Source organism: Phycodurus eques, chromosome 2, assembly GCF_024500275.1.
Source record: "Phycodurus eques isolate BA_2022a chromosome 2, UOR_Pequ_1.1, whole genome shotgun sequence".
Lineage (NCBI taxonomy): Eukaryota > Metazoa > Chordata > Actinopteri > Syngnathiformes > Syngnathidae > Phycodurus > Phycodurus eques.
The window spans coordinates 19,962,050-19,980,739 of record NC_084526.1 but is presented as its reverse complement, the minus strand read 5'-3'; the positions used below and the strand labels follow the sequence as shown (position 1 = coordinate 19,980,739).

Genomic DNA, 18,690 nt, shown 5'->3' with positions numbered 1-18,690 from the left:
TGTGGCTAAACAGCATAAAAATCTCTTGTCACACTTGTGTGTAGTTAGCCAAAAAAATCACGTTTATTGGCTTATCAAAACCTTTAGCCACTCTTAGCCAGTCTTCGTCAACTGGGAAGTCGATAAGCTTTCACAATGTGGCCCAATTAAAACTACTACTTAACGATATAGAAAAATACTCTTAATTGCGAGGGTTTTTTCTTTGCTTCGTTTAAACAAATATTGCCATTGCGATTTAGCATGTGATTTTTCGGGAGGAAGTTTATTTTCAGCATTATTCCCTAAACACAAGAAATTAATTATTCTATAGTATGACCAACACAACATTGGATATAGCCAACAAATAAACAACTCTTTCCTGTAGGCCAGACCTAAATGTTATGATGACCTGATATGAATAACAAATCTATATTTTACTATTGAATTGTAAAAAGAAAAACCTTCAATCGCAACAGAATATTGACTTATTGATTTAACTTCATGCCTTTAAAAATATAATACTGTACAAGAAGTCCTCGATTTACGAACGAGTTCCGTTCCTACGCTGGCGACGTAACACGAATTTCCGCGTAAGTCGGATTTCACCGTTAAAGTCGAAATTTACGGCGAAATACTTCTGTTGCGGGTATTGTCCCACGTGATTGTGAGAGCAAGCTCAGTGTGTGTGGACGTGTGCGTCGATGTGTGAGTGAGACGGGACTGCGCAGGCGTCGTCCGGCGGGTCTGCGAAGGAGGAAGGAGTGCGCGCCGGTGTGTAGTGAGGGCGACCGGGGAAGAGTAGCGATTAGCAGAGAACCCGTTGACGTTGAATGTGCAGAGCTAATAAAGCCATTAAAGCAGCAAATCGGTGCTTCGTGCCTTTATTGTTGCCGCCACCCAGTTCAGCTGTGCAACGAGAGAAGGGAGTTAACCGCTGTGTCTCCCGACCACGGTCAGGTAACCGTAGCAGGAAAGGTTAACCCTTCGTATAAAGAAACTAAAATACATTAAAATAAAAAAATAAGATGCTGTACTTAGCATTACTGGTGAGAGTGTGAAAAAAGGAGGGCGAAAAAGGCAAAGATACTCCCGGCGCACAAACACAGACAAGCACTATGGACTAGCTAAGCAGAAACACTATGCTGCTGGGGACAAACTATGGTGCTGGGGACAAAATGGCAGACGAGGCACGGGCGTCGTAAAGTCGAAACATCGTAGGTAGAGTACGTCGTAACTCGAGCGCTTCCTGTATAATGATGCTCTTGCCAGTAGCAGTAGGACTGCTGTCAGTGTCAGCCGAGTATAGACATGAAGTTGACAGTGACACGAGTGACACTTTTCATCACCAAGATGTGAGTATAAAATAGGTTGGAATGCTAAACTATATTAAATGGTAAACAATGTTCTCATCAATTACAGTAAAAATGTTAACTTGATTCACTTATTTGATAATCCTCAAGAAAATCTTCAGGGCTTTATGTAGAATTGTCTCAAATTCAAACATTTTAGTTGAAGACAAGATTCCAAATCTTTGGAGGTAAATATTATTAGGCTAACTTTAGCTATCAGACACTGTAATTGTAACACATTTCAAAAGCAGGACAAAGCTCTCTAAATTACATTAGGGGTGAGGGGGGAAGGTCGTGACTATGTTTGCTGTGGACCCCCAAATGACTAGCTAACTACATATGGCCCTGGTTCAAGCCTGCTCAGCATGACAACCACAGTGGGCTTAGCAGCTGGTGCATTGATGAAGAAGGCAGCTAGCTAGCTGCAAAAACTAATGTGAATTGCAGGACACATTAACCGTCAACATTTCAAACGTATGTCATGGTAATAAATATGCGTGCTTCAATTTGGCACCAAGCAGCAACAGGTCTGGTCTTCCACGATGCTCCGCTTCCCGCAGCTGGAAATGCCCGTGAGCCTGATTGCTTAAAGCCAGCAGTGGCTGGACGGCTGTTTGAAGCATTTTACGAAGCGAGGGGTAAAAAAAAAAAAACATTAATACCGATCACACACGGCAGAATGAGCGCACTCACTTGAACTTTTATCAGGAAGGGCTTTTGAGTTTTGATGACGGCAATTTTGATTTGCCAGCCTTGCAAACGTGGGCAATATTTGCTTCGCCACATCCTGTTTCAATTAGCCAGTGGCGAGGTGGCAAAAGGGCAGCGCGAAGCCTGCAGTGCCGTGAGAAAATACTTTTCATTCAGAGGTTTTTTGTTTTTGTTTGTTTGTTTTCTCAAAAATAAGACAAGCCTTCTTTTTGGTCAGCAGTGTTTTATGCCTTGGAATTCTGGCAGGGAAGCCATTTTTCCTAGTCTCTTCCTTATTGTTGGATCATGAAAACTGATCTTAACTGATGCAAGGAAGGCCTGCATTTCTTTATATGTTGTACTGGGTTCCTTTGTGACCTCCAAGATGAATCGTCACTGTGCTCTTCAAGTATTTTTTGTAGTCCAGCCACTCTTGCGAAGGTTCACCACTGTTCCATCTTTTTTTTATTTGTGGATAATAGCTCTCACTGTGGTTTGCTGGAGCCCTAGAAAATTGCTTTGTAACCCTTTACAGACTGATGGATGTCAATTATTTTATTTGTCATCTATTGTTAAATTTCTTTTGATCTTTGTATTTTGTTGCAGTTTTTTTAAGATCTTCTGTCATCGGGCAGGAGGCGGGGTACACCCTGAACTGGTTGCCAGCCAATCGCAGGGCACATACAAACAGACAACCATTCGCACTCACATGCACACCTACGGGCAATTTAGAGTCTCCAATTAATGCATGTTTTTGGGATGTGGGAGGAAACCGGAGTGCCGGGAGAAAACCCACGCAGGCACGGGGAGAACATGCAAACTTCACACAGTCGGGGCCGGGGATTGAACCCGGGTCCTCAGAACTGTGAGGCTGAGGCTCTAATCAGTCGTCCACCGTGCCGCCCCAATAATTGTATATATATATTATATTTTGGTTGAAACTAACGAGAACAGGACTCCCCAGCTCTAAGCATTTACTATACGGTCATTCATTTACTATACGGTCATTCTGCCAATCTCACATCACAAGTCAGTTTCCTTTGCTAATGTTCGTCTGTACTTTGTTTGTTTTGTGTTTTTCTGTGTTCTTTCCCTGTAGATTCCCCATGCTAGATCATTCAAATTTTAAATAGATAGAAAAAAATAAATAGAAAGAAATAGAAAATGTGTTTGGGTTCGAGGAAAGACATCTGGAAGTCTAGAACTCTTATCAAAGTTTCCTTAATGTAGCAACCTTCAGATTACAAGACTGATAAAAAGGTTTCTCGTCGCTTCTCCTAAATTTTATCCACATAAAAAGCGATGTGGTGCCCCTCTTAATAGCTGAAATAGCTTGATTTATAACACTGTAATTTAAAATTATGCTCAACCGGAAGTAGTGCAGGCGTCGCTTCTAGCTCTCTTTTCTCCTAAATCAATGACATTTTTATTTCACCCGTATACGCTACAGTAATATTAATGTTCCAAACACGTACAGTTCTCTGTTTGTACTTAAGCTTGAATACAGAGAAGGGGTTATCACCTAAAATTACAAGAGATTTTATCGACGATTCATTGATTTTATGCTTCATATTATGCAATAATTATCATACCCCATGTTGAATTTTGATAAGGATGGTTTGAAAAAAATAAAATAAAAAAATGAACTCATCTCTTTTATCATTATTATACTGAATGCCAGTTTCGGTTTCATTGTACTTTCTATTGTTTTTTTAATTTGTTTATAATATTTAGAAATATAATAATGTTTATAAACACTAATGTCTTTTACATATATTTATATAAAATGCACCATCATGCCATGTCTCTTTGAACAAACTGTGAATGGTATTCAATGATCCAGTCAACAGAGAAAATCAATAAAAACTTTACAGCAGATATTTTGCGGGTGCTTCACATGGATGTAATATGATTCTGTCAATATCTCTTACTGACAAACTGACTTCATTGTGGGACATAATCAACTATTCTTAATAACTCCATGAGCTAATTCTTTTGGGTTGCTATATCTATTTTAACCTATACAATTATATCTAATTGAATCAAATTTTAGACTGTTATTCAAGTTAAGGTGGACAAGGAAAATATAGACATTTAATGGGTGCTTCATACAGACGCAATGTTTATCTATTTCCAATATTTGTTTTTGACTTCATTTTGTACAACCCCAATTCCAATGAAGTTGGAACGTTGTGTTAAACATAAATAAAAAGAGAATACAATGATTTGCAAATCATATTCAACCTATATTTAATTGAATACACTACAAAGACAATATATTTAATGTTCAAACTGATAAACTTTATTGTTTTTAGCAAATAATCATTAACTTAGAATTTTATGGCTGCAACATGTTCCAAAAAAAACTGGGACAGGGTCATGTTTACCACTGTGTTACATCACCTTTTCTTTTAACAACATTCAATAAATGTTGGGAACTGACGACACTTAATTGTTGAAGGTTTGTAGGTGGAATTGTTTCCCATTCTTGCTTGATGTACAGCTTCAGCTGTTCAACAGTCCGGGGTCTCCGTTGTCGTATTTTACGCTTCATAATGCGCCACACATTTTCAATGGGAGACAGGTCTGGACTGCAGGCAGGCCAGTCTAGTACCCGCACTCTTTTACTACGAAGCCACGCTGTTGTAGCACGTGCAGAATGTGGTTTGGCATTGGCTAGCTGAAATAAGCACGGGCGTCCATGAAAAAGACGTTTCTTGGATGGATATGTTTCCCCCAAACCTGTATGTACCTTTCAGCATTAATGGTGCCTTCACAGATGTGTAAGTTACCCATGCGATTGGCACTAACACAGCCCAATACCATCAGAGATGCTGGCTTTTGAACTTTGCATCCATAACAGTCCGGATGGTTCTTTTCCTCTTTGGCCCGGAGGACACGGCATTCACAATTTCCAAAAACAATTTGAAATGTGCACTCGTCGGACCACAGAACACTTTTCCACTTTGCATCAGTCCATCTTTGATGAGCTCGGGCACAGAGAAGCCGGCGGCGTTTCTGGGTGTTGTTGATAAATGGCTTTTGCTTTGCATAGTAGTTTCAAGTTACACTTACAGATGTAGCGCCGAACTGTATTTACTGACATTGGTTTTCTGAAGTGTTCCTGAGCCCATGTGGGGATATCCTTTACACATTGATGGCGGTTTTTGATGCAGTGCCGCCTGAGGGATCGAAGGTCACAGGCATTCAATGTTGGTTTTCGGCCTTGCCGCTTTACATGCAGTGATTTCTTCAGTTTCTCTGAACCTTTTGATGATATTATGGAGCGTAGATGATGAAATGCAATTGTACGTTGAGGAACTTTGTCCTTAAACTGTTCGACTATTTTCTAACGCACTTGTTCACAAAGAGGTGAACCTCGCCCCATCTTTGCTTGTGAATGACTGAGCAATTCACGGAAGCTCCTTTTATACCCAATCATGGCACCCACCTGTTCCCAATTAGCCTGTTCACCTGTGGGATGTTCCAAACAGGTGTTTGATGAGCATTCCTCAACTTTGTCAGTCTTTTTTGCCACCTGTCCCAGCTTTTTTGGAACATGTTGCAGCCATAAAATTATAAGTTAATGATTATTTGCTAAAAACAATAAGGTTGATCAGTTTGAACATTAAATATCTTGTTTTTGTAGTGTATTCAATTAAATATAGGTTCAACATTATTTGCAAATCATTGTATTCTGTTTTTATTTATGTTTAACACAACGTCCCAACTTCACTGGAATTGGGGTTGTAAGATCGTTCAAATGTCCAAATAGATCACAGTCATGTCTTATTTATTGAATAAATATATGAAATATACTTTTACTTTTAATGTTCCATGTCTTGAGATGATACACACCAAGTTTGAAGCGAATTGTTAGCTGTGAATGCCATCTTGAGAGTTAACCACACTGTTAAAATGTTAGCGGTGGCCCTGAGGTGTTAACTTTAACGTCAAGTTAACAGCTGGTTAAAGTTAACTGAGTTTTGGACAACAAGATAACGGTGCCGTTAAAGTTAACGGTTGGTTAAGTCTACTTAACCAGTGGTTAAAAAATAACCGAGTTTTGAACAACCGGGCCCAGGTGGATAGAAGGCAACAAGCGAGATATCAATACCCGCCTCGCCGTGCACGTTAAAGCTTTTGTTTCAAGCTCGCTAGCTTAGTTTAGCTCGCTAGCTGCTAACATAGCACATTCGCTCAGTAGAGATCAAGTGCGAGTGTAAATTGTTGTGAATGTGATTGTGTGAAAATGTGTACAGTAGAATTGCTGAGAGTGTTGCTGAATGTGCGAACAAGTGTGGCCGTCAAAACAATATGTGTAGCTTTTGAAAGAATATGAGGGGGAAACAAAAGAGGAGATCGCGCGATAATGCCAACAACTGGATGCTGTTTTCAAGCCTCACGCTGTGTAACAAAGAGCAGGTTTGTTCACCTGTTTACCTATTTGTATTAACACTATTCATAAAGGCTTGTCCTTGTGGAAACCTCACAGGGCTTCGTTTCTAGCCATTAATATTTGACAGTTAAGAACAGGACTTTGGGTCCAGCCAGGGACCCCTTTCAGTGGAGACAAGGACCCCATCATAATTGTAAAATTAAAAATCTCTTTTTGAGGAAAAAATGGCACAATCATACAGTCAAATCATAGCTGAAATAAGTTGCTTTTTTCCCCTTTGTTTTATTGCAAAACAATACAAGTCGGCAGCCAATCGCAGGGCACATAGGAACAATCAACCATTCGCACTCACATTCACACCTACGGGCAATTTAGAGTCTTCAATCAACCTACCACGCATATTTTTGGGATTTGGAAGGAAACCTGAGTGCCCAAAGAAAGCCCACCCAGGCACGGGGAGAATATGCAAAGTCCATACAGGCGGGGCCAACATTTGAACCCCGGTCCCCAGAACTGTGCACTTCCAGAACAATTTGTCCAAATATGTCTGAATTTCCATATTTTAAAAAGTTTGTCAAGAATATTACCGTGGGACAGTCATAATAATAATCTTTAATAAATTATGGCTTCAATATTTGTCATTTCAATGTTTTTATTATATCAAATTATCAATATATGAGAGTTCGACGTGCCATCATCAAAAATATCTGTGTCCATGGATTAATTCGCCTTTGATAATTCTGTCTTTTAAAGTCTTATGTCTATCAAATCAGATTAATTCAATTTCAAACATCAAAATTAAAATTATGCCCTATTTTGTTTCTGATATATTGAATTGGATAGGTTATGTATGGACAATAGTTTAGGTTTCTATTTGGTGCAGTGTACATCTAGTACATGTCTTCTCTTGCATGCTATTTATATTACATATTTATATTCCCTATCTCCACAATTGTTGCTGAAAAGATGCAAATGTCCCCATTGTGGGACTAATAAAGATTATCTTATTTTACGAATATTTATTAATAATAATGTCCTTTTAACCTGCCCACATTCTGAAGTGACATATGCAGTGACGTAGTAATTTGCGATTCAGACGCGGCATCCTGTGTGGACGTGTATTATTTTTATATTTATATCTCTGAACAAGTATTAATTGGCCTATTGTTTCAAAGTTGGTTACTTTCAGCGAAAACGCGGTTCAACAACAAAAACAAGTGCACCGTATCATCAAATCATTTCAGTGTTTTCCGACTGCATTACACGATAGTTTAGCAATTAGCGTGGCTTTGACATCGTCTTTCCCTATCCACTCCTCGTCCTCCCTTCATGAAACTGTAAGAAGCATGGTAAGATGTGTAGCTTATTCGCACCATGAGGGCGATGACTTACAATATATTAATACCGTACACAAAGAGAACTTTCGTGGCTTGGCAGACCAGGGTCGTAATAAAATAGCGAGCATCAAGTAGCTATTCAACGTGAATGGATTTTTTTCCCCAATATCTGGAACAATAAGTGTTACGCAACGGGTCAACGTTCAGTGATATACGTAACAAAATACGGGCGTTCCGTTACATTTGGCAGGTCTGGGTATTTATTTCCCAGTCACACTGGTTAAATTCTTGGCGAAAAAGTTACTGAATCGATTTACACACACGGAATCGCTTCGAGCTATCATTCTAAATGAACCAATATTGTCCCTGAATCAAATTGGCAACCACAAATCTTGAATGGGAATTGAATCGTTCTTAAAACGAATCGTTACAACGCTACTTCTCAGATATAAAAATGACATACTTTGTTTTTGATGTAAATCTGTCACTTTATTGTCTTAAAAATAAAAAATAAAATACATACCTGTCATGAAGTTTAGTTACAATTTGACCAACTATCACTGAGGTAAACAGTGACGCTAACCTAGATTGCTTGTGTCTGTGGGTTTCATTGTGACAGATGAAGTTAGACGTCGCAGTTGTTGTGTTTCTAATCCTTAAATTGCAAACCTTGCATGTTCCTTTTGTCTTTTTCTCGATTTATCAAAAACATAGTCCTTGAGTCCCAGTCGAATAGTCTTTGGAGCTCCCTCCATGATCCTTGCTTAATGATGTGGCAACTGGACTCTGCCTCATTGTTGGCTGGGGTTGCCAGATTTGCGTCGCACAAATTATAACTTTTCTTTCAAAAACAAAAGGGACACTGTACTGAAAATTCTGATTTTCAAATGTAAACAGGATAACTTGTCAAGCCATATAGTTCACGTCAAAGTCAAGAAGAGTCTTTCATATGTTTGAACTAAACAAGTCACAAGTCCTAAAATAGGCAACTCGAGTCTGACTCAAGTCAAGTCATGTGACGAGAGTCCCCCACCTCTGGTTTCCACCATCTTTCCAACGGACTAGCTCCATCCGTTTCAGAATTGTAGCACATTGTGTCAAAAAACCTGATGGCCCAGGTATCAATGAATTAAAGTAAATTTGGTACCCTTATAGCTTGTGTCGAAAGACAGACCTTGTGTACTGTACCAAACTAAACCAAATTGTGCAGCTTGTTCAAAACAGTCAAACCCCTGGAACATTTTGGTAATTTTGTGCATGACATCGAGAGAGATGTCAGAAAATCTGGTGAGATTTCAGCTCAGTGAGCATCCCAAGGGTTAACCCCACTCGTGTGTTTTGGTTTGTTTTTATTTTTGTATGTGTGTGTAATCCCACAAGAGGTAGAAGAGAAAAGGTGCAATGATGACTATAGAACAGGAAGTGGAAATTGTCACTAGGCTCTGCTCAAACCCTATATATATATACCTGGTTCAATTTTGGCAGGAATCGGGTGAATTCCTTTGAAGGAGTACATTGATGTATGAGCTTGAGAAATGGCCCAAATTAGAGAAAAATTGCGTACTGTCATGCATGCGGGATTTCATGTCAACTGGAATCACTAGGAGCCTATTATACACTAGCGAGTATTTTCTAACACTCCAGTAGGTGTTTTTATCTTTCTTGCCGAATCATTGAACTTTTCTGCCACATTTTGCTTTAAATTTAGTGGCAATTGGGTGAACCGCTAAGCAGGAGTTTGGACAGTCCAATCCACCAAAAATCAACACCTTTAAACCAAAATGGCCAACTACCAGCATGTTTCATCTTATGTTGTTCTTTATTGATTTTCATGTGTCCTGTCATGATGAACATGCATGCTGGTTTTCGTGTCAATGTCATGGTCTGTGTTTTGGTTTGGGTTGTGTTTAGTTTTGTTCCATGTTTTCCTGTGTTCCATGTTTGTCGTGTGCTCATTAAGTTGTTGTGTCCACCTGTTCTTGTCTGCTTTGTGTCGACCAATCAGCTCTCTCCAGCCACTCATGTCTTGTCCAGGTGTTCCTCGTTGTCTCGTCTAGCTGTTTGTATTTAGTTCCCTGGTTTCTTTCAGTTCTTGTCGGTTCATTGTCGTTGTCACATGTCTCTGCCATGTCATAGTCGTCAGTTGTCTTTATCATTGTGGTATGTTATTGTCAGGTGTCATTCTCCCTTTCTATTCCACGTCTTACTCACAGGTCATAGTTTGTTTCCAGTTTTAGATATTCGAGTGTTTCTTTGTTACTTTGATTTGATTGGTATCTGTTGTGGGACTTTGTTTAGTTTTCCCTTTCTGAAGATTAAATATTATTTTGAGACTCCCACACTCCTGCCTTGCCTCCCTGCTTCCCTGCAATTGGGTCCACCATGTTCTTGCCTTGCGTTACTCGCCCTCGCCTTAACCACGTACGTGACAGTCAATTGGAAGCAATGCTGGAGGATACGATGACATAGTTACAGTGTTTTTTAGACGTTCTCGTTTGGCGAAAGCATCCTGGTAGGCAACTGCTCTTTTTCTGGCTAATGCTGAGGCCACAAAAGTTTAAAGTAAAGTTTTAGAAAAAGCAAGACACTGTGCTTGTGTGCAAAACAAAGAAAGAAAGAGGAGGATTCTCTGATTGAGCAGACCTGGCAGGCCTGGGGAGTCTCCCTCGGACTGCTGTCAGCTGGGAGCGTGGTGAGGGCAATCAACTGACACAACAAAGCTACATGGGTGGCACTAGCCCAGCAGGGGGCAGCCTCACCTCCTGCCCCACCATATCACGCTGTGCCGCCCCTGGAGGGAAAGTGTATATTTTTAAAAAGGCTTGAGCCCCCAAGGTGACGAACTAACAACCATGTCGACAGTCCACTTAGCCTGCGGGCCCGAAGATACTTTAATGGAGATGAAACAAGATGAGGTCGCTCGGCTCCCCGCCGCGTGAAATGACGTGTGGTGTTTTTTGATTACTAACATGCAAGGTTTTATTTTGAGTAATCGCACTTACTTCTACTCTGCTCTGCAAGGACAGCCTTAAGAGTTAATAAAACGTGCAGCCAGTAGCTAAAACAGGTACTTGAACACCAATCATTGCATATCATTCCGGTGGCAGTGCCGTTTTATATAGAAAAGCAAACTGGAAAAGAGGTAGTAAAAGTCAGCATTTACTGGCAATGTTAAAGGGGCCAAAGGATCCGTCCCACCTGAATTGTCTCTGATACTAGCTCTGACGGCAGAAAATACCTGGGTAGACTTCATCCCCCCATTCCAGACTATACAAATCAGCAACATTTTAAAAAAAGTCGGCTTTTACATGCTGTATGAAAGGGGGCCAACACCGCGTTGATGCCATTTTTACAGAACAGCAACATGGAAGAAAAGCTGCCCTTTTCAACCTTGTATTCGGGTTGCTGTTTACAGGTTAGTGTCAAAGGCGCACAGTCCCACCTCTGTGACAGCTCTGATAATACCTCAGAAAGTGAAAAATAACAAGGATTACTTCATCCACCCCATTCTGTGTCGGTGACATTTATACAGAACAGACCATAGAAAAAAAAACATTTTGTAGACAGTGAAAAAGAGGCCACAGGCTCCATCACACCTCGTGACGTTTCTGATACCAACGCCGGCGGCATAACTTTCCTTAGTCGACTTCATACCCCCCATTCTTTATTGGAGCCTATTATACAGCACAGTGACAAAGACAAAAACTCTGTTTACATGCAGTGTGAAAGAGGTCTCAGTTCCGGTATCCCCTCTCTGAGACCGAGGAAGTGGAAAATTCCTGGGTCGACCCATTCTGTGTCAGTGCCATTTATACAGACAGTGACGTGGAAAAAGGTTGGCCTTCAGATATTTCCATTTTCTGAGGTAGGATCCGAGAAAGTGCCCATGACCCCTTTCACACTGTCTGAAAACACTGTTTTTGTTTTGCTGCTCTGTATAAACAGTATTGACACAAAATGTGGAGCAAAGTCTACCAGGAATTTTCCCCTTACTGAGGTAATATTAGAGCATCATAGTCTACGTTCAAACTGAAGGGCATGATGCCCAATTCGGATTTGTTGTTAAATCCAATCATTTATGTATTTGCTCATATTACAAAAACAAATGTGACTTTTATTGCGGACCGAACGAGTCACGCATGTGCACAAAACCTGAGGTCACATTGCACATGCGCACAAATGTGGCGCAGTGTTTACGGAAATAAATATGGCCCCTTGCGTAGGTTTCGTCATGACGCCTTTGTGGCAACTTCAAGGATATTGTGCAACCAGAGCCAATAGTTCTAGAGCATCTTTTCAGCACTGTCTGTTTTTTGCTTTTGTGGCGTGTCTGTTTTGTCGTACAATTATCACCTTTTGATGATGTATGGGTGAGATGAGTGCGACGCGAGAATCCAGACTCCACTCCCATGGGATACATATTCGATTTATATCCACATACGAAAGAGGCCTGGGTCAGATATTGAAAAAATCTGATTTGTATTGTTCACATTGACATGAAAAAAAATATATCAGATACATGTCAGATTTCGCAAAAAAATCTTGAACTGACCTGCAGTGAGAACAAAGCCATAGATGCCTGTAAACGATGACCCAGATTAAGGGCTGCACGATATTGGGGAAAAAATGACATTGCGATTTTTTGTAACCCTGCGATATATATTGCAATGTGGGGAAAAAAACAACAACAAAAAGAGGATAACATACTCGTGCCATGTGAAATCCTGCACACATTTATCTTTTTCCCTCTATGTATTGTTTGATAGTTTATAATAGCATGAGTACAAATAGTGCAACAGAGCACAGATGTATACTGAGATATTTGTGTGAAGTCTACCAATATTTGAATTCACTGTAGTATTGAGCAGGTAAGTGTTCAGCCAGTAATGATGTTATAATCATTTATTTTCATTTACAGTTAAATGTTATAATCATTTATTTTCATTTACAGGCGTCCAGAAGATCATCTAGTGTCTATTTATTGTGATATATATAGTGGATACGGAAAGTATTCAGACCCCCTTAAATTTTTCACTCTTTGTTTTTTGCAGCCATTTGCTAAAATCATTTAAGTTCATTTTTTTCCTCATTAATGTACACACAGCACCCCATATGGAAAACTTAAATATCACAATAAATAGCCATAAGTATTCAGACCCTTTGCTCAGTACTTAGTAGAAGCACCCTTTTGAGCTAACACAGCCATGAGTCTTTTTGGGAATGATGCAACAAGTTTTTTCACACCTGGATTTGGGGATCCTCTGCCATTCCTCCTTGCAGATCTTCTTCAGTTCTGTCAGGTTGGATGTGAACGTTGGTGGACAGCCATTTTCAGGTCTCTCCAGAGATTGTCATGGTCTATGTTTTGGTTTGGGTTGTGTTTAGTTTTGTTCCATGTTTTCCTGTGTTCCATGTTTGTCGTGTGCTCATTAGGTTGTTGTGTCCACCTGTTCTCGTCTACCTTGTGTCGACCAATCAGCTCTCTCCAGCCACTCATGTCTTGTCCAGGTGTTCCTCGTTGTCTCATCAATCTGTTTGTATTTAGTTCCCTGGTTTCTTTCAATTCTTGTCGGTTCATTGTTCTTGTCTTTGCATTATGTCATTGTCAGGTGTCATTGTCCCTATCTGTTCTATGTCCTATGTCCTACTCACCAGTGATAGTTTGTTTCCAGTTTTAGGTATTTAAGTGTTTCTTTGTTACTTTGGCTTGGGTTTTGCTTTATCCACGTTCCTTGTTGGCTGTTTTATTATTATATTATTTTTTTGAGACTCCCTCACTCCTGCCTTGCCTCCCTGCTTCCCTGCACTTGGGTCCTCCATGTTCTTGCCTTGCGTTCCTTGCCTTCGCCCAAACCACAAACGTGACAGAGATGCTCAATTGGGTTTAAATCAGGGCTCTGGCTGGGTCCTTCAAGAACAGTCACGGAGTTGTTGTGAAGCCACTCCTTCGTTAGTTTAGCTATGTGCTTAGGGTCATTGTCTTGTTGGAAGGTGAACCTTCGGCCCAGTCTCAGGTCCTGAACACTCTGGAAAATATTTTTGGTCCAAGATATCCCTGTACTTGGCCGCATTAATCTTTCCTTTGATTGTAACTAGTCGTCCTGTCCCTGCAGCTGAAAAACACCCCCACAGCATGATGTTGCCATTACCATGCTTCACTGTTAGGACTGTATTGGACAGGTGATGAGCAGTGCCTAGTTTTCTCCACACATACCGCTTAGAATTAAGGCCAAAAAGTTCTATCTTGGTCTCATCAGAACAGAGAATCTTATTTCTCACCATCTTGGAGTCCTTCCTTGTTTTTTAGAAAACTCCATGCGGGCTTTCATGTGTCTTGCACTGAGGAGAGGCTTCCGTCGGGCCACTCTGCCATATGGCCCCGACTGGTGGAGGGCTGCAGTGATGGTTGACTTTCTAGAACTTTCTCCCATCTCCCGACTGCATCTCTGGAGCTCAGCCACAGTGATCTTTGGGTTTTTCTTTACCTCTCTCACCAAGGATCGTCTCCCCCGATTGCTCAGTTTGGCCGGACAGCCAGCTCTAGGAAGGGTTCTGGTCGTCCCAAACATCTTCCATTTAAGGATTATGGAGGCCACTGTGCTCTTAGGAACCTTAAAGTCCAGCATAATTTTTTTTGTAACCATGGCCAGATTTGTGCCTTGCCACAATTCTGTCTCTGAGCTCTTCAGGCAGTTCCTTTGACCTCATGATTCTCGTTTGTTCTGACATGCACTGTGAGCTGTAAGGTCTTGTCTAGACAGGTGTGGGGCTTTCGTAATCAAGTCCAATCAGTATAATTAAACAGCTGGACTCCAATGAAGGTGTAGAACCATCTCAAGGATGATCAGAAGAAATGGACAGCACCCGAGCTAAATATATGAGTGTCACAGGAAAGGGTCTGATTACTTATGGCTGTGTGAGATTTCAGTTTTTCTTTTCTAATAAATCTGCAAAAAAATTCAACAATTCCGTTTTTTTCTGTCAATACTGGGTGCCGTGTGTACAAGTAAATTAAAAGGAAAAAAATGAACTTCAATGATTTTAGCAAATGGCTGCATTATAACAAAGAGTGAAAATTTTAAGGGGGTTTGAATACTTTCTGTACCCACTGTATATAATTTGCCAGTCTTGTCGTATCTACATCTGCTTGTAATCAATATATTAGAAAAAAACTAAAAAAAAAACTTTTGGCATTTATTATTGTCAAGTAACACAAAACTAAACAAATATGTATGACTGCTGATATGTGCAGTTGTGCTCATAAGTTTACATACCCCGGCAGAATTTGTGAAATATTATCATTATTTAATATCACTGATGATTGAACAAGGATTATCATTATTTTCTTTATGTAATGTTTTGTTTCATGATTGTGCATTTCTGAAAAGCCTTAAAGTTTAATTTGAATCCCATTCAAAATAAAATGAAATGTGTTTTGCCTGATCCTTCATATTTTCTTTAAAGAATTCTTATAAATTCTGCCCAGGTAATCAAACATATGAGCACAACTGTGTAAGTTCTCTCATTTACTAAATAAAATAATCAATTTCAGAATAAGAGCAAATAAATAAAAAGACAAAGTTATAAGTGTTCAAATAAAGTGCTTCAGAAAAATAAAAATGTTTGACTTTCACCTTTTCTGTTTGGGATCTTGACACATTTTACATATTCTAATTTACCAAATCTTGACACCAGAACCATTTTAGAGGTTATGTACGATCAAAACATTTATGTTTTGCTTCATAATGGCGTTTCACATATATGCACTTTTAATATACCGGTAAGTGCTCCCACTGGAGACCTCGCATTGAGAAGTATGCCTGTGAATATTCTCATTATTCCAGGTCATTTCATTCTCAGGGCATTGAACCGATCGCAAATGGACAGTTCTGTTTGTCTTGGAAGTCATTTAGCCTCTCATCCGAGCAGGCTTCATCAGTTCATGCAACAAGACTTAAGACGCACTAGCCTGTGTTTGTGTGGGAGACGCTACTATTTATGCTCCAATTTAGAGGCATGCCCCACACCACGTATGGAATCATTCTTTTGGAATGCAAAAAAGGGAGAGAGCTGTTAAGCCGCCTGGCCGAGAGGCCATTGTCAGTCCACCGGAGTAGTTGGGTGGAAACTCCCTCATTGATATTCCATTCAGTTGTAAAGTGGTCGTGGAGTCATCTAATGGCCAAGGAGGCCGTGCTGTTTGTTGGAGGTAGAATTATTAAGTTTCTTGGAATGGCCGAAAGGACGGCATTGTAAGTAGGAAATAGGCGATGTCTTAACCCCCCTCCTCTGTCAAGTGATGATTTTTCCACCTTTGTGAATATGGTCTTTCTCACTCCTCTTTCAAACGATTCCCTTTGAGAAGTACAAAACAAAAATGACTCTGGCTGTTCCATTTTAAGTGCCATTTGTTCCAGATGTTCTCTTCCTTTATCGGTCTTTTTCTGACCTTTCCACTCAAATATCACACAGAGTCTCTTTCTCTCTCCCTTGCTACATTTCTCCTCGTGTTTGTCTGTTCTGGACCCAATCAGTGATTACCACCTGAGATGCTGAATTAATTGGTTGAAGGGGATGGTTGAACTCGCATGTGATTGGTCAGTACGGTTCGCCACTACCGTCACGCCTGTAATGCTGTGCCGCTTAAAATAGAAGCGCCCCATATGTCTTGTATCATAACCATTCTTTTTTTGGCTATGGTGTGGGTCCGTATGGGACTGCTCCTGTTAATAATTTACCATAAAATGTAAGACCAGTGCTAATATTATTAGCATGGCTAGCTTTTATTATCACCGTTATGATATCAATTAGCAGACAGTCGTTGTTTCATTATGTTTTACGTGGCAGTTTTACAGTAGACAACAGTTGTGAGTAACAAATACAAAATCTTGAAGCAAGAACGTTTTTCCTCTTATTTGGATAATGTTTTGCAAGCACTATTCAAAGTACGATTGTGATTGGTTGAATGATGTGCGCAGTGCAATGTTTTGCAAGCACTATTCAAAGTACGATTGTGATTGGTGGAATGATGCACGAGTGCATGTTGGGTACCAGAATTCTTTACCCCCAACATTGTCAGTACCTTTGTGATGTGACTATTGCACATTTGCATATCGCGACGACGATGATACTACTACTGAAGGTGATGGAGAGCTTTCAGAAGCAATTATAGGTAATGAAGACAGCATCACTATCTTGGCTTATATCAACTTAAATACAAAAAAAAAATAATAATAATAATCCCTACTGCCGAGTTTGATTCCTCTCGACTGGATCGCTTTGGTCCACGGGACAAATCTGACAGGCCGCCTTTAAAAAGACAAAGCCATCAAGTATTCATTTATGTGCGCCCGCGGTCCAGTCAATTGAGACAGACAGCCACTGAAGAATTCATTAAAGGAGGTGAAAGAATTGTTAAGTGTATCACATTTAAACTGAGGGCAAACAAGAAAAGAGGGTTGCAGCCTCAAACAACGGCACACAAAGACAGAGAGAATATCAAAAGTCGTCCTCAGTGATGCCACTTTAAATACAGATACAACATGTTCCCTACAAACCACAAACACTGAGCCATTTCATCATTCTCTTCTTTTTCCTCACCAAAAGTTGGAAAATGTCATTCAACATCAAAGTTGTGGCACACTTGCCTGTCTCCAGGATGCGTCGGTGGAGCAGCCCAGGATGCAGGAAGGCTTCATCCTTGCACGAGCGGATCTGCGTGCCGACCAGCTCCGAGTTGGTGGCGAGTATGCGGGCGCTCTCCTCGTTCAGGTTGACACCCGCCATGGAGGCCACGTCGTTGATGTCATCATCGTCCCTGCGAAAAATGTGAAAAAGCCAGGCTATTCAACCACACTCAACCAATAAATTTCTACGCACGCCCACGTCTATGCCTTCTGTGACACTTCCAGTCTCTCAGTGTCCCTGTTGCAACCTGCTGGTGACACTTTGTGACACTCCGAGCTCAAAGGCCACTTCCTCAAAGAAAACATCTGGTTTGAAGCCTCGCAATGGTGAGCTACTGTTGATCGATTATTAGGTGTCGTCTTGGTCTCAAGATGTGAAAATGTGAACAGCATGATGAAGAGGACTGTTTGAATACCAATTCTAAATGAACCAGGATTGATTCATTAAAAATTATTTTTAAAAATCATGTATTTTGCCATTCAGCTTCTTGTTGAACAGATAGTTGTGCAAAAAGTACTGAAGCACTTAACAGTTGGACACATGCATTCAAAAGTTCAGAGAGTGTCAAATGAAGTTCACCTGTAAAGGTTATAGTGCATTATAGGTTCATCTGGAAATTTCAGCAGCCAAGACCTGTCAAACATCCCTAACTTTTTATGAGTAGAGTATGTAAACAAAGACAATTTAGTCATCAATTAAGCTAACCTACATACTGTATTTGTAAACAAAGAACATTTTGAGTTTGATGAAGATCACATTTCTTATAGTAAACAAAGACAATTTAGTCTTCCGATAAGATAACGTGGTTTTGTAAACCTTAAAGACAGTTTAGTCTTCGATAACAATAATTAATGTGTTTTTGTTAATAAACTAGATACCATAAATACGCTCTCGAGTATAATGCGCACCCACAAAATTGACTCAAAAAATCATTAAAACTATTCTTCCTATGTGTAATGTGCACCCATGACTTTCTATCCATTGATACATTTATATGCAATGAATGTTAGTGGTGATCCCCTCCAAATGTGTTTATTCTAATTACCGTAATTATATATATAATGCGCATCCATTAATAATACGCACCCCCAAAGTTGACCTGAAAATTATGGAAAACCCTCCTATGTACAATAAATTTTTACAATGCACGATTTTGTTTCTACCCATATGTTCAAAACGTGAAGTATTGTCTGTATTTTGTTAGTTTTCTCAAATAATTATTCTGAAGTTAAGCACTTTATTTGAACAC

At 40.0% G+C, this 18,690-nt stretch overlaps 1 protein-coding gene across 3 annotated transcripts in view; it reads right to left on the bottom strand.

Annotated features, from left to right (window-relative positions):
* Window positions 1–18,690, bottom strand: part of LOC133397930 (transcription initiation factor TFIID subunit 4-like) — a 222,886-nt gene that overhangs the window by 115,531 nt on the left and 88,665 nt on the right. For all 3 annotated transcript variants that reach the window (XM_061669390.1, XM_061669398.1, XM_061669408.1), the window contains one exon: window positions 17,402–17,571. In XM_061669390.1, the coding sequence (XP_061525374.1) occupies window positions 17,402–17,571 (170 nt within the window). The remainder of the gene's footprint in view (window positions 1–17,401; window positions 17,572–18,690) is intronic.